Source organism: Callorhinus ursinus, unplaced genomic scaffold (genome assembly GCF_003265705.2).
Source record: "Callorhinus ursinus isolate GAN/ISIS: 27379988/994484 unplaced genomic scaffold, GSC_fseal_2.0 scaffold17, whole genome shotgun sequence".
Classification (NCBI taxonomy): Eukaryota; Metazoa; Chordata; class Mammalia; order Carnivora; family Otariidae; genus Callorhinus; species Callorhinus ursinus.
Genome location: NW_027397079.1, coordinates 36,965,963 through 36,989,981, shown reverse-complemented (window position 1 = coordinate 36,989,981; position 24,019 = coordinate 36,965,963). Strand labels below are relative to the sequence as shown.

The following is a 24,019-nucleotide window of genomic DNA, read 5'->3' as shown; positions in this document are numbered from 1 at the left end:
TAGTACAGAAATACAGCTAATTGTATTTGTGTATGTTAATTTTGTATTCTGCAAAGTTACTGAATTTCGTGTGTGTGTGTGTGTGTGTGTGTGTGTGTGTGTGTGTGTGTAATCTTTAGGCTTTTCTATATATGAGATCATGTCTTCTGCAAACAAAGACAATTTTATTTCTTCCTTTCTGATTTGGATGCCTTTTATTTATTTTTCTTGTCTAAATGCTATAACTTCCAGTCTTAGCTTGAATAGAAGTATTGAGAATGGGCATCTTTGCTTTGTTTCTGATCTTAGAGGGAATCTTCTATTCCTAGTTTGTTGAGATTTATTATGAAAGTATGTTGAATTTTGTCAGATTCTTTTTCTGACTATATTCAGATGATTGTGTGATTTTTTATACTCTATCCTGTTAATATGTTTTATCACATTAATTGATTTTTGTGCATTAAACCATCCTTGCACTATAGGGATAATCTGACTTGGTCTTGATGTATAATCATTTTACATTTTTGGATAACACTGGATTTGATTTATTTGTATTTTGCTGAGAATTTGCATCTATAGTCATGAGGATTATTGACTTATAGTCTTCTTGTGGACTGTTTCTGTGGCTTTTATATCAGGGTAATGGTGTCCTCATAAAATAGTTTCAAAGTGTTCCTTCCTGTTTAATGTTTTATAAGAGTGTGGGAAAGATTGCTGTGATTTTTACTTAAATGTTTGGGAGAGTTCATCAGTACATTTGGTTTGGGGCTTTTCTTTGTTATGAGGTTTTTGATTACTGATTTAGACACCATGCCTGTTATAGGTTTGTTCAGATTTTCTATTTCTTCATGATTCAGTCTTGGTAAGTCATATGTTTCTAAGAATATGTCCATTTTCTATGATAATGGCTTGTTGGTGTATAATTATTAATAGTATTCCTCTTTGATCCTATTTATTTCTGTGACATCAATTTTAATTTCTTTGCTTTCATTTTTCATTTTGTCTATTTTTGTTTTCTCTTTTTTATTACTTTAGCTGGGGCTTTGTCAGTTTTGTTTATCAAGTTGTTCATAAAAACAACTCAGTTTCATGATTTTTTTCTATTGCTTTCTCTTTCTTCTTCTTGTTCTTCTTGTTCTTTCTTCTTGTTCTTGTTCTTGTTCTTCTTTTTTTTAAGTGACAGTAAAGCAAAGTTTATTGAGTGGTAGTACAAAGCTACTGAAGAGAGAAGGGAACCCAAGAGGGTTGTCTTTTTATTTACTTTCTATTCTTTATTTCTGCTCTAGTCTTTGTTATTTCTTATTTTTGCTACTTTGGCCTTAGTTTATTCTTCTGGTTTTAGCTTTTTTTTAATTTCTAAGTAGACTCCACACCATTTGTGTGTGTGTGTGTGTGTGTGTGTGCGCATGTGTATTTTTTTTCCAATTGAGCCACTCTATTGTTTGTGGAATTTATTTACATTTAAATTATTGACAGGGAAGTTATTTAGTATTAAAGTTTTGTTAATTGTTTTTTGTTTGTTTTGTAGTTATTTTGTCTGTCTTTTCCTATGTTGCTTTTGCTGTCTTCTATTGTGTTTCATTGATATTTTCTTTATTTCCCAGTTTTTTTCTTTTGTGTAATTTCTTTTAAATTTTATTTTATTTTATTAGGGTATGTTAGTCACCATACTACAATACATCATTAGTTTTTGATGCAGTGATCCACGATTCATTGTTTGCATATAACACCCAGTGCTCCATGCAGTACTTGCCCTCTTTAATACCTATCACCAGGCTAACCCATCCCCCCACCCGCCTCCCCTCTAAAACCCTCAGTTTGTTTCTCAGAGTCCATAGTCTCTCATGGTTCATCTCCCCCACCGATTCCCCCCCACTTTCATTTTTCCCTTCCTTCTCCTAATGTCCTCCATGCTATTCCTTATGTTCCACAAATAAGTGAAACCATATGATAATTGACTTTCTCTGCTTGACTTCTTTCACTTAGCATAATCTCCAGTCCCATCCATGTTGATGCAGAAGTTGGGTATTCATCCTTTCTGATGGCTGAGTAATATTCCATTGTATATATGGACCACTTCTTCTTTATCCATTCGTCTGTTGAAGGTCATTTCAGCTCTTTCAACAGTTTGGCTATTGCAGATATTGCTGATATGAACACTGGGGTGCATATGGCCCTGTCTTCACTACATCTGTGTCTTTGGGGTAAATACCCAGTAATGTAATTGATGGGTCATAGGGTAGCTCTATTTTTAATTTTTTGAGGCACCTCCACACTGTTTTTCAAAATGGCTGTACCAACTTGCATTCCCACCAACAGTGTAAGAGGGTTCCCCTTTCTCCACAACCTCTCCAACATTTGTTATTTCTTGCCTTGTCAATTTTTGTCATTCTGACTGGTGTAAGGTGGTATCTCAATGTGGTTTGGATTTGAATTTCCCTGATGGCTAATGATGATGAACATTTTTTCAGTGTCTGTTAGCCATTTGTATGTCTTCTTTGGAGAAGTGTCTGTTCATGTCTTCTGCCCATTTTTTGACTTGATTATTTGTTTTTTGGGTGTTGAGTTTGAGAAGTTCTTTATATTTGGAAACCAGCACTTTGTCTGTAATGTCATTTGCAAATATCTTCTCCCATTCTGTGGGTTGCCTCTTTGTTTTGTTGACTGTTTCCTTTGCTGTGCAGAAGCTTTTTATCTTGATGAAGTCCCAAAAGTTCATATATATATAAATATATATATGTATATATATATATGTGTATATATATACATATATATATATTGTTTCACTAGCCTTTAAAGATGTATCTTGAAAGAAGTTGCTGTGGTTGATGTCAAAGAGGTTACTGCCTATGTTCTCCTCTAGAATTTTGATGGATTCCCGTCTCACATTGAGGTCTTTCATCCATTTTGAGTTTATCTTTGTGAATGGTGTTAGAAAATGGTCAAATGTCATTCTTCTTTATATAGCTGTCCAATTTTCCCAACACCATTTATTGAAGAGACTTTTTTCCATTGCATATTTTTTCCTGCCTTGTTGAAGATTATTTGACCTTGGAGTTGAGGGTCCGTATATGGGTTCTCTATTCTGTTCCATTGGTCTGTGTGTCTATTTCTGTGCCAGTACCATGCTGTCTTGGTGATCACTGCTTTGTAATATAGCTTGAAATCGGGCAATGTGATGCCCCCATCTTTGTTTTTCTTTTTCAGCACTTTGAAAAATGTCATTGGAATATTGATCAGGATGGTGTTGAAGGTGTAGATTGCTCTGGGCAGCATAGACATTTTAACAATGTTTATTCTTCCAATCAATGAGCATGGAAAGTTTTTCCATCTTTTTGTGTCTTCTTCAATTTCTCTCATGAGTGTTCTGTAGTTCCTAGAATATAGATCCTTTACCTCTTTGGTCAGGTTTATTACGAGATATCTTATGGTTTTTGGTGCTATTGTAAATGGAATTGTTTCTCAAATTTCTCTTTCTACAGTTACATTGTTAGTGTACAAGAAAGCAACTGATTTCTGTGCATTGATTTTGTATCCTGCCACATTACTGAATTGCTATGAGTTCTAGTAATTTGGGGCTGGAGTCTTTTAGATTCTCCACATAAAGTATCATGTCATCTGTGAAGAGAGAGAGTTTGGCTTCTTCTTTGCCAATTTGAATAATTTTTATTTTTGTTGTCTGATTGCTGTTGCTAGGACTTCTAGTACTATGTTGAAAAATAGTGGCAAGATGGGCATCCTTGACGTGTTCCTGATCTTAAGGGAAAGGCTCTCAGCCTTTGCACATTGAGGATGATATTCACTGTGGGTTTTTCATAGATGGATTTTATGAACTTGAGGAATGTTCCCTCTATCCCTATACTCTGAAGAGTTTTAATCAGGAAAGGATGCTGTATTTTGTCAAATGCTTTTTCTGCATCAATTGAGAGGACCATATGGTTCTTCTCTCTCTTATTAATGTGCTCTATCACATTGATTGATTTGCAAATGTTGAACCACCCATGCATCCCTGGGATAAATCCCACTTGGTCGTGGTGGATGATCCTTTTAATGTATTGTTGGATCCTACTTGCTATGATTTTGTTGAGGTTTTGGAATCCATATTCATCAGGGATATTGGTCTAAAATTCTCCTTTTTGATGGAGAATCCCTTGTTTGGGGATTAAGGTAATGCTGGCCTCATAGAATGAGTGTGGAAGCTTTCCTTCTGTTTCTATTTTTTGAAACAACTTCAGGACAATAGGTATTATTTCTTCTTTGAATGTCTGGTAGAATTCCCTAGGGAATCCATCAGGCCCGGGTCTCTTGTTTTTTGGGAGGTTTTTGATCACTGCTTTAATCTTGTTACTGTTTATTGGCCTATTCATGTTGTCAATTTCTTCCTGTTTCAGTCTTGGCAGTTTATAGAATTCCAGGAACGCATCCATTTCTTCCAGGTTGCTTAATTTATTGGCATATAGTTGTTAATAATTTCTAATAATTGTTTCTATTTCCTTGGTGTTAGTCGTGATCTCTCCCCTTTCATTCATAATTTTATTAATTTGGGTCCTTTCTCTTTTCTTTTGGATAAGTCTGGCCAGTGGTTTATCAATCTTATTAATTCTTTCTAAGAACCAGCTTCTAGTTTCATTGATCTGATCTACTGGGTTTCTAGTTTCTAATTCATTGATCTTTGCTCTAATCTTAATTATTTCTCTTCTAATGTGTGGTTTAGGCATCATTTGTTGCTTTTTCTCTAGTTCTTTAAGGTATAAAGTTAGGTGGTGAATTCGGGATTTTTCTATTTTTTTGAGTGAGGCTTGGATGGCTATGTATTTTCCCCTTAGGACCACCTTTACAGTATCTCATAGGTTTTGGACTGATCTGTTTTTGTTCTCATTGGTTTCCATGAATTGTTTAAGTTCTTCTTTGATTTCTTGGTTGACCCAAACATTATTGTGCAGAGTTGTCTTTAACTTCTAAATGTTTAAATTTCTTCCAAATTCTTTCTTGTGATTGAGTTCCAGTTTTAAAGCATTATGGTCTAAGAATATGCAGGGAATAATCTCAATCTTTTGGTATCGGTTGAGACCTGATTTGTGGCCCAGTATTTGGTCTATTCTGGAGAAAGTTCCATGTGCACTCGAGAAGAATGAGTATTCTGTTATTTTAGGGTGGAATGTTCTGAATATATCTATGAGGTCCATCTGGTCCAGGGTGTCATTCAAAGCTCTTGTTTCTTTGTTGATTTTCTGCCTAGATGATCCTTCTATTGCTGAGAGTGGAGTATTGAGGGCTCCTACAATTACTGTATTGTTATCAATATGACTATTTTGTTTAACAGTTGGCTTATGTAGTTGGCTGCTTCCATGTTGGGGCCATAGATATTTACAATTGTTAGATCTTCTTGTTGGATAGACCCTTTCAGAATGATATAATGTCCTTCTCTGTCTCTAACTACAGTCTTTAGCTTAAATTCTAATTTGTCTGATATAAGAATTGCTACCCCAGCTTTCTTTTGAGGTCCATTGGCATGGAAGATGGATCTCCATCCCTTCACTTTCAGTCTGGATGTGTCTAAGTTCAAAATGAGTCTCTTGTAGGCAGCATATGGTTGGGTCCTTTCTTTTTATGCAATCTGCAACCCTGTGCTCTTTTATGGGAGCATTTAGGCCATTCACGTTGAGAGTGATTATTGAAAGAGATGAATTTATTGTCATCATGTTGCCTGTGAAGACCTTGTTTCTATTGATTGTCTCTGTAAATTTCTGTTGTATATCACTCTTGGGGTCTTTCTCCTTTTATAGAATCCCCCTTAATATTTCTGGCAGGGCCAGCTTAGTGGTCACATTTTCTTTCATTTTCTGCCAGTCTTGGAAGCTCTGTATCTCTCCATCCATTCTAAATGATAGCCTTGCCAGATAAAGTATTCTTGGCTCCATGTTCTTCTCATTTACTACCCTGAATATATCTTGCCAGCCCTTTCTGTCTTGCCAGGTCTCTGTGGATAGGTCTGACGTTATTCTGATGTTCCTCCCTCTGTACATAAAGAATCTCTTCCCCCTAATTGCCCTTAAGATGATTTCCTTGGTTCTAAGATTTGCAAGTTTTACTATTACATGCCAGGGTGTTGGCCTGTTTTCCTTGATCTTGGGAGGGGTCCTCTCTGCCTCTAGGACACGAATGTTTGTTTCATTCCTCAGATTAGGGAAGTTCTCAGCTATGACTTGCTCAAATATATCTTCTGTCCTCTCTCTCTCTCCACCCCCTCAGCGATCCCAATAATTCTGACATTGGAACGTTTTATGGTGTCACTTATTTCTCTGATTCTCTTTTCATGGATTTTGAGTTGTTTTTCCCTGGCCACCTCTTTTTCCTTCTTGTCTATTAATTGGTCTTCTAGATCACTAATTTGTTCTTCTGCCTCGCTTACCCTAGGTGTTAGATTATCTAGATTAGATTGGAGCTCATTGATAGCATTTTTAAGTTCTGCCAGTTCAGCTTTCATTTCTGCCCTTAGAGACTCTATGTTGCCATTAATCGATTTCTTCATTCTAGCTATTGTCTTCACAATTGCTACCCTGAAATCCATCTCCGACATCTTGGTTATATCTGTATCCCTTCGTAAATCTGTGGCAGAAGTCACAGTCTCTAAGTCCTTCCTATTTTGTGGGTTCCTCCTCCTAATCATTCTGTTGAGGGGTGGTCGAGGGAATGTACAGAGTCCAAATTATTGACCACAACCCAAGCAAGATGCACCTGTTTTAATAGGGACCTTAGGGTTGCAGGCCTCTTGTTCTCCCAGCCTGTCTTCTGGTGGAGGGACCTGCCACACTTTTACTCAGGCAACCCTGTTTGGGCAGAGTTGCCCTGCCCCTTTGGCAGGGTGATAGGCTCAGTGAAAACAGGTTTTTTTGGGCTTTTGTTCTCTGGTGGCTTTCCCTGGTGGCTTTCGCATCTCTTCCGAGAGTCAGCGCAGAAGGGATCATTTCCAACCCTCTACCTCAGAGCAGAGAGATTGCAATCTGTTCTTCAGTGAGCTCTCCAGGCCACACTATCTCCATTTCTGTCTGTGCTGCTATAAACTGCAGTTTCCTGGGTTGTGCACCCCTCCACAGCGCTTCCAGTCCTCGCCTCCAGGTTTGGGCACGTCTCTGCCCTTTGTTCTTCTAAAACTGTCAGCTGCCCCCAGTTTGCACACGCAGCCCCGCCACTCCAGCTTTCAATCTGGGGGGCTGCCCTAAAGTCCTTTCCCTGTCGCTACTTGTCTGCAGTCTGTGCCTGGTCCCCATTGCAAGAAGCTTTTGCTGTCCTGTGTTATTTCACCTTCCCCGTGCCAGTGCTTATTGCATCTCCCTCCCCTTCCATTTATCTTCCAATATCTGCCTGTGGAATCACGGCTCCCTGCCTCATACCTCGAAACCAACTGCCTGCGATATTCTGTTTGTAGAGATCCAGATCTATCTTCTTACATCTCAGGCTGATTTCGTGGGTATTCAGAGTGGTCTGGTAGATATCCAGCTCAATTCTGGGGACCGGTTGGAATAGGGTCCCCTACTCCTCCACCATTGTTTCCTTCCTCTTTTGTGTAATTTCTATTGGTATTTTCATTTTGGTTACTGTGTGGCTTACATGAAATACTGTATAGCTATAACAGTGTATTTTAAGCAAATAACAACTTTAATCACATACAAAAATTTACAATTTTTCTATTCCCCCTCACACTTATGTTATTAATGTCACAATTTACATTATTTCATATTTATGTTTTAACATATTTTTAACATATTTTAACTAGTTATAGGTAGTTTTGATATTTTGCATTTTAATATTCATATTAGAATTAAAAGTGATTTACCCACCAGCATTTCAGAAATAAAGTACTCAGATTTTTCTATATATTTACCCTTACCAATGAGTTTCATTCATTTTTATGTCCTTATTATTGTTGTTTAGCACCCTTTCATTTCTACTTGAAAAACTCCCATTCGTATGTCTTGTCATGTAGTTATAGTGGTGAGAGCTACCTTGACTTTTGAAACATCCTTGCCATGTCTGATTCTGATGCTTGCTCTGCCTCTTCAAATTGTTTTTGAATTTTGGTATGCCTTGTAATATTTTTCCTGATAGTTGGACATGATGTCATGGGTAAAAGGAACTGCTGTAAATATATATTTTAGTAATGTACTGGTGAGGTGTGGGGAGAGAGGAGGTGTTCTACAGTCTTATGATTAAGTCTCAGTTTTGTAGTAAAGTTATGATTCTGCACTGTGAACTTCACAGGTGTTTCTCAGTTTTATTTCCCCTGAATGCAGGCCCTCTTAAGAACAGAGTGCTCTGATGTATTTCAGAATGGTTTCTTTTCTGCTCCCATTGCTGAAAGTATGAGGGGTTTTCCTCTGATATTTACTATGGCATCTTTGTCAAGCTCCTGTAGGTAAATCTCACAAAATTGTGGGGGCTCCCTCATGAGTACTCTGGAATTTTTATTCCATATTTGTCCATACTGATCTTCTAGCATTTAATCAATTATAATCAGGATTATATGCCCTGGTACTGGTTCCAGCATCACTTTTCACTACTGATTCTCTACTTCAGCAATCTGTAAATCTCTGTGTTCTCTCCAATCCTGGAGTATGTGATTTGCCCTGTGACCTTGCCTTTCTTACAAATCCAAGAAGACTTGTTGATTTTTCAGTCTGTTCTGGTATTTGCATGCTGTTAGGGTGAAGTGGTGACTTCCAGGCTCCTTATATGCAGAACCAGGAATCAGAAATCTCTTATTCATTTCTTCAGATTTGCAGGGTATAATATTTTTGGTTGACTTTTTTCCCCTCTCAGTACTTTGAATATACCATCCTACTGCCTTCCGGCTTGCAAGGTTTCTGCTGAAAATTTTACTTAAAGTCTTAGTGTTGTTCCATTTTGTATGATGTCACTTTTCTCTTGCTTCCCTCAAAATGATCTCTTTATATTTCACTTTTGATAATTTAATTATAATATATCTCAATGTGAGTTTCTTTAGGAACATTTCATTTGTTGTCTTTTGAACTTTTTGGATTTGGATATTAATTTTCTTCTATACGTTTGGGGAGTTTCAAGCCATTATTTATTTGAATAAGCTTTCTGGTTTTTTTAATTAAGATATAATTGATATATAACATTGTGTAAGTTTAAGGTATATAGTTTGTTGATTTGATGCATTTATATATTTCAATATGATTACCACTAAAGCACTAGCTAAATCCTTTATCATATCACATTATTCCTTCCTTCTTTCTCTTTCTCTTTTGAGACTCATATTATTCCTCTTGATAGTATTCCATAAGTCCCCTAAGCTTTCAATTTGTTTTCTTTTTGCTCCTCTGACCTGTCTTTGAGTTCCGTTATTTTTTCTTGTGCTTAATCTAGTTTGCTACTGAAACTTTCAAGTTATTTTTTCAGTTCAGTTATTTTTCAGCTCTGTGATTTCTATTTGGTACTTTATTATTTCAAAATTTTATTTAAATTCTAGTTAGTTAACATAAAGTGTAATATCAGTTTCAGGAGAATTTAGTGATTCATCACTTATGTATAATACCCAGTGATCATCACAGCGTGTCCTCCTTAATATAAATCACCCATTTAGCCAACCCCTACCCACTTCCCCTCCATCAACCCTCAGTTTGTTTTCTATTGTTAAGAGGCTCTTATGGGAAAAAAAGTCTCTTATGGTTTGCCTGTCTCTCCTTTTTTTATTTTCCTTTTCCCATATGTTCATTTGTTCTGTTTCTTAAATTCCACATACAAATGAAATCATATGGTATTTGCCTTTCTTTTAATGACATATTTTGCTTAGTATAATAGACTCTAGATGCATCCACCTCATTGCAAATGGCAAGATTTCATTCTTTTTGATAGCTGAGTAATAGTCCATTATATATAAAAAAATAACATCATATCTTCTCTTCATTCATCAGTGGATTCTTTCCATTTTTTGGCTATTGTTGATAATGCTGCTATAAACATTAGGGTGCATGTACCTTCAAATCTGTATTTTTGTATCCTTTGGGTAAAATCTTAGTAGTGTAGTTGCTGGGTCATAGGGTAGTTATATTTTAAACTTTTGAGGAGCCTCCACATTGTTTTCCAGAGTGGCTGCACCAGTTTACATTCCCACCAACAGTGTAAGAAGGTTATCCTTTCTCTGCATCCTCACCAACATATGTTGTTTCCTGATTTGTTAATTTTAGCCATTCTGACAGAATTGAGGTGGCATTTCATTCTGGTTTTGATTTGTATTTCCCTGATAATAAGTGATGTTGAGCATCTTTTCATTTGTCTATAAGCCATCTGGGTATCTTCTTTGGAAAATGTCTATTCATGTCTTCTGCCCATTTTGTAATTGGATTGTTTGTTTTTTGGCTGTTGAATTTGATAAGTTCTTTATATATTTTGGATACTAATCCTTTGTCAGATACATCATTTTCCAATATCTTCTCCCATTCCATAGGCTGCCTTTTAGTGTTGTTGATTGTTTCCTTCCCTGTGCAGAAGATTTTATCTTGATGAAGTCCCAGTAGTTCGTTTTTACTTTTGTTTCCCTTTCCTCCAGAGATGTGTCTGGTAAGAAGTTGCTGTGGTCAATGTCGAAAAGGTTTCTCCCTGTGTTCTCTAGGATTTTGATGGTTTCCTATATCACATTTAGGTCTTTCATCCATTTTAAATTATTTTTGTTTATGGTGTAAGAAAGTGTTCCAGTTTCATTCTTTTGCAGGTTGCTGTCCAGTTTTCCCAATACCATTTGTTGAATAGACTGTCTTTTTTCTATTGGTAAAAGACTTTTATTCCTACATTGTCAAATATTAGTTGACTATATAGTTGTGAGTCCATTTCTGGGTTTTCTATTCTGTTTCATTGATTTATGTGTCTGTTTTTGTGCCAGTACCGTACTGTCTTGATGACTACAGCTTTGTAATGTAGCTTGAAGCCAGGAATCATGATGTCTCCAAGCTTTGCTTTTCTTCCTCAGGGTTGCTGTGGCTATCTGGGGTCTTTTGTGGTCCCATACAAATTTAGGATTTTTTGATCTAGCTCTATGAAAAATGTTGGCATTTTGATAGGGATCACCTTAAATGTATAGATTGCCTTGGGTAGTATAGACATCTTTTAAAAAGATTTTTTAAATTTATTTTAGAGACAGAGAGAGAGAGTGCAAGAGGGAGGAGGGGGCACAGTGGGAGAGAAAGGGAGAGGGAGAGTTAGGGAATTTCAAGCAGACTCCCTGCAGAGCATGGAGCCTGATGTGGAGCTTAATCTCAGGACACTGAAATCATGACCTGAGCCGAAATCAAGAGTTGGATGCTTAACCGACTGAGCCACCCAGGTGTCCCAGGTAGTATAGACATTTTAACAATGTTTGTTCTTCCAAACATTTAACAATGTTTGTTTTTCCATTTCTTCTGTCTTCTTCAATTTCTCTCGTCAGTGTTTTATAGTTTTCGGAGTACAGATTTTTACCTCTTCAGTTAGGTGTATTCCTAGGTATCTTATGGTTTTTTGGTGCAATTATACATGAGTTCGATTCCTTGTTTTCTTTTTCTGCTGCTTCATTATTAGTGTATAGAAATGCAACATATTTCTGTACATTGATTTTATATCCTGTGATTGTGCTGAATTCATGTATTAGTTCTAGCAATTTTTTGGTGGAGTCTTTCATGTTTTCTACATAGAATATCATGTCATCTACAAATAGTGAAAGTTTGACCTCTTCCTTGCTAATTTGGATGCCTTCTATTTCTTTTTGTTGTCTGATTGCTGAAGCTAAGACTTCCAGTACTATCTTAAGTAGCAATAGTGAGAGTGGACATCCCTGTCATGTTCCTGACCTTAGAGGAAAAGCTCTCAGTTTTTCCCCATTGAGGATGATATTAGATGTGGGTTTTTTGTATATGGCTTTTATGATGTTGAGGTATGTTCCATCTATGCCTACTTTGTTGAAGGTTTTTATGAAGAATGGATGCTGTATTTTTTAATGTTTTTTTCTGCATCTATTGAATGGATCATATGGCTCTTTTCCATTCTTTTATTAATGTGGTGTATCACGTTGATTGATTTGAAAATATTGAACCATGCCTAGAGCCCAGGAATAAATCCCACTTGATCAGGTGAACAATTCTTTTTTTTCCTCTTTCTTTCTTTCTTTCTTTTTTCTTTCTTTCTTTCTTTCTTTTTTTTTAGGGAGAGAGAGAGAGAGAGAGAGAGAGCATGTGTGGGGGGAGGGGCAGAGAAAGAGAAGGAGGGAGAGAATTCCAAGCAGGCTTCATATCCAACACAGAGCCCAACACAGAACTTGATCTCACAATCCTGAGATCATGACCTGAGCTGAAATCAAGAGTCAGACGCTTAACCAACTGAGCCACCCAGACACCCCATGGTGAATAATTATTTTAACATACTGTTAGATTCAATTTGCTAGTATGTTGTTGAGAATTTTTGCATATATATATTTTTGTAATTCTCCTTTTTAGTGGTGTCTTTGTGTCTGGTTTGGAATCAAGGTAATGCTGGTTTTGTAGAATGAGTTTGGAATTTTTCCTTCCTTTTTCTTTTTCTTTTTCTTTTCTTTTTTTTTTTTTTTGGAAGAGTTTGAGGGGAATAGGTATTAACTCTTCTTTAAATGTCTGGTAAGATTTTCCTGGGAAGCCATCTGACCCTGGGCTTTTGTATTTTGGGAGATTTTTGATTACTGATTTGATTTCTTTTCTGGTTATGGGTCTGTTCAAATTTTCCATTTCTTCCTGTTTCAGTTTTGGTAGTTTGCATGTTTCTTGAATTTATTCATTTTTCCAGATTGCCCAGTTTGTTGGCATATAATTTTTTCATAATATTCTCTTATGATTTTTTGCATTTCCATGGTATTGGTTGTGATCTCTCCATTTCATTCGTGAGTTTACTTATTTGGTTCCTTTCTCTTTTCTTTTTGAAAAGTCTGGCTAGGGATTTATAAATTTTATTAATTCTTTCAAGGAACCAGCTCTTAGTTTAGTTGATCTGTTCTACTGTATTTTTGTTTGTTTCTAATTTATTTCTGTTCTAATCTTTATTATTTCCCTTCTTCTGCTGGCTTTTGGCTTTATTTGCTGTTTCTTTTCTAGTTCCTTTAGGTGTTAAGACCAGGTTGTACATTTGAGAATTTTCTTGCTTCTTGAGGTAGGCCTGTATTGCAAAATACTTCCCTTATGACTGCCATTGCTGCATCCCAAAGGTTTTGAACTGTCGTGTTTCCATTTTCATTTGCTTCCATGTATTTCTTTTTTTAATTTCTTTTTTTTTAATTTCTTGGTTAACTCACTCATTCTTTAACCTCAATCTTCTTTAATCTCCAAAAACTATGCATGGTATGATCTCAATCTTTTTGTACTTGTTGTGGGCTGATTTGTGACCCAGTATGTGATCTCTTTTGGAGAATGTTCCATGTGCACTTGAAAAGAATGTGTATTCTGCTGCTTTAGGATGAAATGTTCTGAGTATATCTGTTGAGTCCATCTGGTCCAGTGTGTCATTCAAAGCCATTGTTTTCTTGTTGACTTTCTGCATTGCTGTAATGAGGTGTTAAAGTCCCCTACTATTATTGTATTATTACCAATGAGTTTCTGTATTTTTTTTATTAATTGATTTATATATTTGGGTGCTCCCAAGTTGCAGGCATACATATTTACAGTTGTTTGATTTTGATGGACAGAACCCTTAATTATGATATGGTGCCTTTCTTCATCTCTTGTTACAGGTTTGGTTTAAAATCTAGTTTTTCTGATGTAAGTGTGACTACTCCAGCTTTCTTTTGACGTCATTTAGCTTGATAAATGATTCTCCATCCCCTCACTTGCAATCTGCAGGTGTCTTTAGGTCTAATGTGAGTCTTTTGTAGGCAGCATATATATTGGTCATGTTTTGTTGTTGTTTAATCTATTCTGATACCCTATGTCTTTTGATTGGAACATTTAGTACATTTACATTCTGAGTGACTATTGATAGGTATGATTAGTGACATTGTGTTACCTGTAATTTTGGTGTTTTTTGGTGGTGTTCTCTGTTCCTTTCTAGTCTTTGTTGCTTTTAGTCTTTCTCACTCAAAGAGTCCCCTTAAATATTTCTTGCAGGACTGGTTTAATGGTCATGAACTCCTTTAATTTTTGTTTGTCTGAGAATCTATCTCTCCTCTTATTCTGAATGACAACCTTGCTGGATAAAATATTCTTGGCTGCATATTTATTCCCATTCAGCATGTTAAATATATCATGTCACTCTTTTCTAGCCTGCCACATTTCTGTGGATAGATCTGCTACAAACCTAATATGTCTTTCCTTGTAGGTTAAGGACATTTTCCCCTTGCTGTTAGCAGGATTCTTTCCTTGTCTGAGTATTTTGTGAATTTGACTATTATATGTCTTGGTATGGGCCTGCTTTTGTTGAATTTGATGGGAATTCTCTGTGCCTCTCCAATTTTGATGTCTGTTTCCTTCCCCTGATTAGGGAAGTTCTCAGCTATGATTTGTGCAAATAAACCTTCTGCCTCCAATTCCTCCTCTTCTTCTAGGACTTCTATGATACGAATATTACTATGCTTCAAGTCATCACTGAGTTCCCTAATCTGCATTCGTGTTCCAATACTTTTCTTTATCTCTTTTCAGCTTCACTATTTTCTATAATTTTATCTTCTGTATCACTGATTTGTTCCTCTTCTTTATCCATACTTGTTGTCATTGCATTTGATCAGTTTTGTATCTTAGTTATACCATTTTTTATTTCAGCCTGACTAGTTTTTAGGTCTTTTATCTCTGCAGTAAGATATTCTCTAGTGTCTTCTATGCTTTTCTCAAACCAGCTAGTGTCTTTATTATTGTTGTTTTAAATTCTGGTTCAGGCATCTTACTTATAGAAATTTGATGAAATTCTTGTCCCTTATTTCTTGTGTTCTTTCTTTTGGGGTGAATTTCTTCATCTTGTCATTTTGTCTAGGTCACTGATTTTTTTGTGTGGTTGTTAGGAAAGCCTGTTATATTCCTGCTCCTGAATGTAATGGTTATACTAAAAAGAGGTTCCTATAATGTCTTGGGTGCTTCAGGAGGTGTTTCAGAGTGTTTACTCTGCTGTTGTGTTTAGGCTGCTCTTTCCCTCAGGTCAGTCCTCTGCAGTTTCTCCTTGCCTGCAGTGGCAGGTGTTTGGACCTTGTCCACTATGTGGCAAGTTTTAACCAGGTGTGTTTTGGTCCCCTTATTAAAAGAAGTGTATTCTATTTTTGCTAAAGCTGAAGTTTTTCAGCACTCTATGATCAGTGGACTTGGTGTGTGCAAGGAGTTTGTGTTGGTCTTCTGGGGGAGGGTCCTGCTGCACTGATTCTCAGACAGACTTGCTATAGTGGAGTTATACCTGCAGGGTGTATGGGGTCAGGGCTTAGTGTAAGTGGCTCTGGTCTCCACTGGGGGAGATGCTGGGTTGCTCACTGAAGTTGGTCATTGCTGAAGCAGGGGTGGGGGGGGAGGGGAGGAATGACATCATCCCACTCTCTTCTCCCTGGAGTGGTTAGTTCATACCTGCCATTCTTCAAGAAAAGCCCTCACAGAATTGCAAACTTTCACACTTCTTGTGTCCCCAGCTTCCATCAGATCCCTGTCTTCACCCTGTCAGTGTCCAAACTAGCTGCCTGCCAGGTGGCACAGTAGTTTGTGCTTAACAAAGGTTCTCAGCTGGGTTTCAAAATTCCAAATTTTAGGGACCCGTGTGGTGGAGACCCATGTTGATCTGCTAGGGGTCTTGCCACACTATGGCCAGTGCCAGTTTGTCCCAGAAAATCAGTCACATGACCACGCAGCTGTTAAGAGTTTGTGGTAAAGTCAAGGTTTGCTGCCCTCAGCTGGTGTTTCTGTCCTTATGCTAGTGAAAAAGGCAGTACATTTGCACCACTAATTCTTTTGTCCTTGGAGAGGCCATTCTGCCACTCTCAAATGCAGGGGAACTGTTTTTCCCCATTCAACCCATGGGATCCTCAGACCATGCTGCCTGCTCCTGGGCTTCTGCCCTCCCTCCCCACTGGAGCACCACTAAGCCCACCTGGCACCACCCCAGCGATGGCTCAGACTTCTAAAACTTCAGACTTTGAGCTCTGCTGCTTACAAAAACTTGGGTTGGCCAGCCCTTCTCCTTTATTCAGTCAGTGGTTTGGGGGCAGTTTTTCTTGTGCAATCCCCTGGACACTCTTTCACTCTCTCTCTCTCTTTTTCTCTTTCTCTCTCACTCTTCTATCCATGATTAAGTTTCCCTCCCCTTCATAGCACCCAGTTCTTTTCTCCCCCAAAACACCTCTCTGCAGCTCCTACCTGCCACAATGTGACTGTTTCTCTACCTGTAGATGTGCAGTTTGTTCTCTCAGTCCTCAGAGTGATTTCTGGGGTGTTCAGAATGATTTGATATTTATTTAGCAGTGTTCGAGGGATAAGGCAAGTTTAGGGTCTCCCTCATTCTCCTCCATCTTATTCTATCCTCTGTTTCATAATTTAAGAAAATATTTTCTATCTTTTTTAAAAAAAATTCTCGCTTTGTTCATGCAGTGTTCTCTTGACCTCAGTGAGCATTTTTAATTCTCTGTGAGGTAAATTATTTAATTTAATTTAATTAGGATCAGTTTCTAGAGATATCTTCTTCCTTTGTTTGAAACTTCTTTTCCTGATTCTTCATTTTACTTGACTCTGCTTTGGTCTCTGCTCATTAGACAAAACTAATTGCTTTGTCCAGTCTTTACTGACTGGCATGTACAGAAGATCCTAACAAGTCATCCTGGCCAATGATTTGGGGGGCCTCTATCAAATCTTTATCTTTCCAAGGGGAAACATGCATCTGTGTCTTTTCCCCACTCTGTCTGTGTCAGGCAGGAGAGAGGATCAGTAGCATCTCCCCTCCCAAGCTTCTGCTTGGTATCTATTGATACCTATTGATATCTTGATATCTTGATATCTATTCTTACCCTGGCAACTATATTGTGCTTGGCCTTTCTTTGCTCCAGGATTGGTGAGACAGATGCGGATTTTTGGGCAGTTTTGGTGAAGAAAGAAAACTGCACACATGGATCAACTTTTTCCTTCCCCAAGGAGAAGCAGAGCTGGCATCTTTTTGTCTATTTACTATGTGCTTTGTGGGGACATGGGGGGAGAAATCAATGGTGTCTGCTAGCCCAAGTCACCATCTCCATTTTTGTCTGGTTGGCTAGATTATGCTGAACCCATTAGAGCTCCAAGATAGGTGAAACAGGTTCTAGTTCTTTGGATAACCCCTTCAGAAAAATTGGGGAGTGTGGACAAACCCTTATGCTCTGGATCAAGCTGGGATGCAGAGGGTCTTTTTGTGATCATATAGCAGTGGTCTGGGGCAATGTCCTTGTTGAAAGGGTATGCCAAATCTCCATATTGGCTTGGTGAGTCTGATTTTGCATTCTTCCAGAGTCTACAAGTGCCTTTCAATTAGTTTCTAATTCCTTATTAAGAAATTTGTTTGTGAATTGTTGCTGAATTAGTTTATTTTTTAAGGGATGGAGGGTTCGGGGCTTCCTACTCCACCATCTTTCTGGCCAGAGTTTTAGCCTTTATTTCTTTGAATACTTTTTAGCCCCAAATCCTTTCTGTTCTTGTCAGATTCTGATATATATTTTAGATCTTTTGTTATTATTCTACAGGTCCTTGAGGCTCTATTCATTTTCTTAGTTCATTTTCTCTGTTTTATATATTGAGTAACTTCTGTTGATCTGCTTTCAGGTTCACTAACTCTGTTGCTTGCCATCTCCACTTCACTTATGAGCATATCAGGTATTTTTTTTTTGTAGGTTTTTTTAATTATATTTTTAGTTCAAATATTTTTATCTGTTTTTTTATGGCTTCTATTTATTTTCTGATATTTACTGCTCTTTTATTTTTTCAAGATTATTTGTAACTGGTTACTGAAACAATGTTATCACAGCTACTTTAAAATCTGTTAGTTCCACAGTGTGACTCATCTCAATATTGTTATCAGTTGGTTTTACTTTCTCATTCTTGTGATTTTCTTCATTCTTGGTATAGCATATGATTTTTGGTTGTATCCTTAACATTCAAATCTAGTTTTTAGACAGTAATCCAGGTTAAGTTTAGATTTATTGTGGTTTGTTGTACCAATGACAATTTCACTTTTTGTGGGGCTTTTAATGTTATTCTATTGTGATTCATTCTTCTGGCTCTTCTCAAGTACCTGCTGGATCTCTGCTGGTGCAGCCTATAGTGGTAAATGTACTCTCCTGGGCCTTTGTATTGCTAGGTGGGGTTGGGTGATGAAGGTCCCATCAGATAGAGAACACTTATTCTGGCTCTTCTTTAACCCTGTCAGTGCACTTCTCACTCTATCTCTGTTAGTGCCCTTGGGTGAGGGAAGTTTCTGTCTGGGTCACTTTTTGTGTTTTGTGTTGGGAGTGTTGAGAATTATCTCATGAGGTTCATTTTTTTCCCCCTAGCACAAGGTCAGGAGCTACAGAGACTGAACTACTCTCTGCTGCTGGGTAGAGGGTTGGGATGTGGTTTGCCTTATACCTTTTTGTGAAGGGCTTGTAGCAGTCTGCTGGAACTAGTGCAGGCAGAGGGGGCTGCCACTGTTCCTTGACATGGAGCAGGGTATGCCCTGCCACTGTTAGTGGGTGGGGGACAGGAGTTAAGCATAGTTTTGAGAAAAAGTGAATGGCTCCTGATGGAGATGTGTGTCTGGGAGCTAATAACATATAACCAAATTCATAGGCGAGGATGTGATGACACTAAAGTTTTCATAGCACAGCATTAACAAAGGAATAAGATTGACTCTAGATATCAGTAGATTTTTTTTTAAAGATTTTATTTATTTATTTGAGAGAGAGAGAGAATGAGAGATAGAAAGCACGAGAAGGAAGAGGGTCAGAGGGAGAAGCAGACTCCCTGCTGAGCAGGGAGCCCAATGCGGGACTCGATCCCAGGACTCCAGGATCATGACCTGAGCCGAAGGCAGTCGCTTAACCAACTGAGCCACCCAGGCGCCCGATATCAGTAGATTTTTAAGGGAAGAAAAGGAAATATTCACTGAATGAGAGTATTAAGGAAGAACCTGGGCAAACCAATGCTTTGAAAGTTCATGGGGAGGAGAGCTTGAACTAATGATGGTGAGATATTAAATAGATTAAATAATATGGTGAGATATTAAAGAGAAATAAAAATGAGGAAATGTCAAGGTACTTTTGGGTAACTTAGAAAAAAATGAAATGTTCACTTTTGAAGTCTGATGTTATTTATATTGAGTTAGCAGTTATAGATTATATATTCAAGAAATGTCAACTACACTCAAATAAAAAATTAAATAACCTGAAAAAAGGAAAAAATTACAACTGAGTCATTAAAAATAATACTGTAAAATTAAAATCATAAAACAGAAAAAAAGAAAAAGTGTGGCAGTGTGGCTGTGAAAGAAAAGACACAGATAAGAAAGTTATTCATCAAAAATTTAGAATTATGGAAAAAATTATTTTGTGGAAGGAGAGGAGCCATGATTATTTTTTGGCAAAAGAGGGTTAAAAGAAAGAGATTTTGGGTAGATAACAAGGAAATGGGATATCTGGTGGATAATATTATGGTAATGACTAAATCTGAATGTTTGATGATGTCTAGGAAGTAAGGATGAATCAAAAACTTTATTTAAAGTCATTCATGAATGTATCTTCATATACTCCTGTTTAGGGTCATTGCTTTTATCAAGGATATGCTGCAGAAATTCCAAAATCAGCTGTGACCCTTAGCACCTGTTCTGGACTCAGGTAATGGCATATTCCAGAGATGTACGTGATTGAAAATCTTGAGTGACCTTCTAATTTTTAGAAACATCTTGAAGCATAGAGTGAAGGCAAAGAAAATAGACTTTGATTTTGTTACTTCTCATATACTTTCTTTTCTTCCTCTTCTTATCATTTTTCCTATCTCTTTGTCTCCATCCCAGGCTTTCAATCATAAAATTTATTCAGGAAAACTCCCCCTAGTATGAAGAATATTTACATTCTTCAGTCATACTACAACCACAATAATCCTAAATGACATAAAAGACAGAAAATGGTATAAAATTAAGTTTGAAAATTTATCCATGTAAGAAAGGATGATTCTTAGACATTAGACTGCAAAGACCACTATTAAATTTCTACAAAATGTTCTTATTTACTGGTAATTTAAATTCTCAATGGGAAATCTATATCAAATATCTTTTTATTTCTTTTTTATGTGTTTAAACATCTAGGGGATTTTTGCAATTGGAGAATGTCAGTTATGGCATTGAGCCACTGGAATCTGCAACTGTATATGAGCATATGCTTTATCAAATAAATAATGAAAAAATTGATTTTTCTTCCTTAAAAGAAAATTTTCCTATGCCCCAATTGGTACAAAAGTCCTACAAGATTCTTGTGAAATCAAAAGTAAGTAACCTCTCTTATGAAATCTTCATTTGTTTTACTTCTAATAATTTATTCACGTTGAAATGTGTTATATTTGGGAAAGAATTTAACTGATATTGACTATACTAAAATCTTCTGTTGTAAGATATTTATTTTAAATATGTTTTTATGTTTAGTCATAATATTTAGAAACTGTAATAGATATAATCACATATAATTTAAAAAATCAAAGTACTCACATTTCCCTAATTGAAAGTGTTTTTATGCATATGAACATAGTTTCATTGTTACCAAATTTGCATACTACTAATATAATGATACCCAAATTTACTTATTAATAGTTTTTCTCCATTTTCCTTGACAATACACGTTTTCTTTATTATTTGATAAAAAAATTAAAATTCAAAAAGAAGGAAGAAATTGTTCCAAAGGTTATCATCTAGAAATAGTGCTTAGAATTTTGGATTATTCTAATTCTTTTTATATATCTAGTTATAAATGTAGATTTATAAATATATATTTTTAAACAAAAAATGATATAACCACATATACTTCTTTGAAATTTCCTTTTAGCTATTAAGAGGATAATACACATCATGTTACACTTACTATTATTTACAATTAAATAATATGTGGGTTAGCATCTATTACAATATTACACATATGCCTTTGCAGTGGAAATAAGCATAGGGCGCCTGGGTGGCTCAGTTGGTTAAGCGACTGCCTTTGGCTCAGGTCATGATCCTGGAGTCCCGGGATCGAGTCCCGCATCGGGCTCCCTGCTCGGCGAGGAGCCTGCTTCTCCCTCTGACCCTCTCCCCTCTCATGTACTCTCTCTCCCATTCTCGCTCTCTCAAATAAATAAATCTTTAAAAAAAAAAAGAAAATAAGCATAGACTATAATGTTATTTTCTAAAGGTAAATGCAGTTGTTGAATCCACTGTGATCATTTTCATGTATACTGCTTTATAGTTTTTCATGTATATATATATATATATATATATATATGCATAAACTTGAAATGTACATATTTTATACAATTATGTCATATTTGCATATTTATATTTTTACATTGAGTAATCATTTTGCATGAATGTACCACAGTTTTGAACAATTACACTTTGACTATAAATGCTTTCATACATGTATGGGTAAGCATATTTCCAAAGACTTTTTGATATATATATATATGTATATATCTACATATATCCTAACTTCCTCCTCATTTGTACTTTATATTTTATCATCAGTTGTTAAATAAATAAATCTCTGTCTACACACTGTCATCACATTGAATGTGATGGATATCACATTGAAGAGAAACAAAACAAAATAGTTATGAATGAAACCTGAATTGAATTTATGATGAACTCCATCTCCCTATTGCTTTAATTTGCTTTTATTTATTTTGACAGTTAGTGGCATGAAAGCAGATTAATAAAACTGCACTTTCATAAACTCAAAAAAAATGATAAAGTGTGATCATATATAGAGATGAAAATTTCATTTTTAATGAAAATAAGATGTGACCTTAAACTTTATGCTAGTTCTGGAAACCATCAGCATATTGTAATACAATATTAGACACAATTGAAACAATTTTCACCACTGAAATAGAGCACTATCACAAAAGTAAATTGAAAAACTTTAAAAGATTCCATGAATACTTTTCTGTGGCAGAAGAAGAACCTGAAGGATGGACATAACTTTGGAAAAGACAAATAATACTGCACTTGAAGCCACTCCCCTGTAGTGAATCAGCAATAAATCAGAGATTAAACAACACAGAGATAACATACTGTCCCAATTGCCTTGGTTTGAATTCCAAGTCTGTCCATTTTAACCACAAGAACATGGGCAAATAACATAACTTTTCTGTATTTAAATGTTCTTATCTGTAAAAAAAAGTAAAAAAAAATAATACCTAACTCATACAGTTATTTCCAAGATTAAATAAGTTTATAAATGGAAATTACTTAGCATAGTATGTGGACAAATAAAAAAGTGATCAATAAAAATCACTACTACTATTAATATTTGTCTCACTATGTTTTCTAATGTAGTGGAGCAAGGTAATTGCAAGTAATGATGGAAAATTTGGGTACAAAACAAAATGCAACAATGAAGTAAAATAGAGAAAAAAATTTCAGAACGTAAGAAGAAACCAGGATTATCACTGCAGTAATGAAGTTAAATGACTATTGATATGTTTGTGAATTTTATCTTTCATGAAGTAACTCAATAATTGCTTTTCATCCTGAATTTGATGGACTTATCTACAGGTTTAGTTAAGCATGTTTTCACATGACCAGCACTTTTACAAGCACAGATATATAAAATTAATATCTTCAATATATCAGATTTTTAAAAGGAACAGAAAAAATAACATAAAAGCTTATCTTTTAGGTATATTTTTATATTTTTGAAAGTAAACAGAAATAAACTTATAAACAAGGTAAACACTTTCATTATAACCAGAGTTGAAAAGTAGACAGAAACCAAACAAAATACAGTAAAGGCCTTATCTGTTGAAAGCATCTTGGGCACATGAATTTACTCATCCCTTCCTTAAACCGCCCTAAAATGAAAATGGATTTTTAAGAAGGCAAAAACATACAAAAACAAAAAGAACAAGAAAGGAGTAATAACAACGGAAATTAAATACCAAATAGCTGGTTTAAAAATCTGATTCCTAAACTGGTAATTGGGATAAGCTATAAGAAACTTTAAATATACTGCTGTACTATTCCGATGTTTCTGGAATTGCATGTCCAGTTCCCCTAGGGATTTTAAAAGTGAGCTCAAGAAGATAACTAATTGAAAGTAAGTTGTGTAAATATGTAGAAACCTTCATTTCCTTTCTTAACTAATTGTCTCTGTTGTAGACTGATAGATCATTGAAAGCTGTTTTCCTTGGAAAGTCTATGAAATAGGGACACCAGGCACAGATGTTCTATTGTATTTCCCAATAGAGGAGGAATACCACACTGAAACTAGTATAACTAAGTTAAACTTGGCACATTGGATATTGGGAACCAGGCTTACACATTCTAAGAAGTATATTGGAAGAACCCTCTTCAGGAGGGAATCAAACCAGCAGAAATAAAAAACAAACAAACAAACAAAATCTAACCACATTAATGGCACAGTTTTCCCAACCAACAGCCCAGACAAAATTACTCTTTGTAAAGACAACAGCTCAAACACTCCATATGTAGTCATAGAGATGTTGAAATAAGCTATTAAATACTCAATTGCTAATATGAAGAGGCACTAAATATATGATCAAACAATTAAGTATGAAAGATAGAGACATGAATAAATCAAAATTTTCAAGTTTGAGGTACCAAAAAATACAGAGGGTGAAGAAAATAAAATGGTAGAGAAAATATTTTATCCACAAAATAAGAATGAAGTGCTATTTAAAAAATAACATTCAGTGGATAAGTAACAGTAGTTGGAAATTAAAATTATGGTAATAAAAATAGAAAAATCCAACAGAAAGTTCTAAGGATAAAATTCCAGAAATTACACAAAAAGAAAGAACAAAGACAAATGACATTTGAGAGATAAAAATTAAAATAACAATATGGATGGGCA

General features: G+C 35.9%; 1 protein-coding gene across 3 annotated transcripts in view; it reads left to right on the top strand.

The window, feature by feature from the left end:
• Positions 1-24,019, top strand: part of LOC112834772 (A disintegrin and metallopeptidase domain 3-like) — a 166,961-nt gene that overhangs the window by 28,236 nt on the left and 114,706 nt on the right. For all 3 annotated transcript variants that reach the window (XM_025886247.2, XM_073902517.1, XM_025886246.2), the window contains exons 5-6: positions 19,716-19,792; positions 20,263-20,440. In XM_025886247.2, the coding sequence (XP_025742032.2) occupies positions 19,716-19,792; positions 20,263-20,440 (255 nt within the window). The remainder of the gene's footprint in view (positions 1-19,715; positions 19,793-20,262; positions 20,441-24,019) is intronic.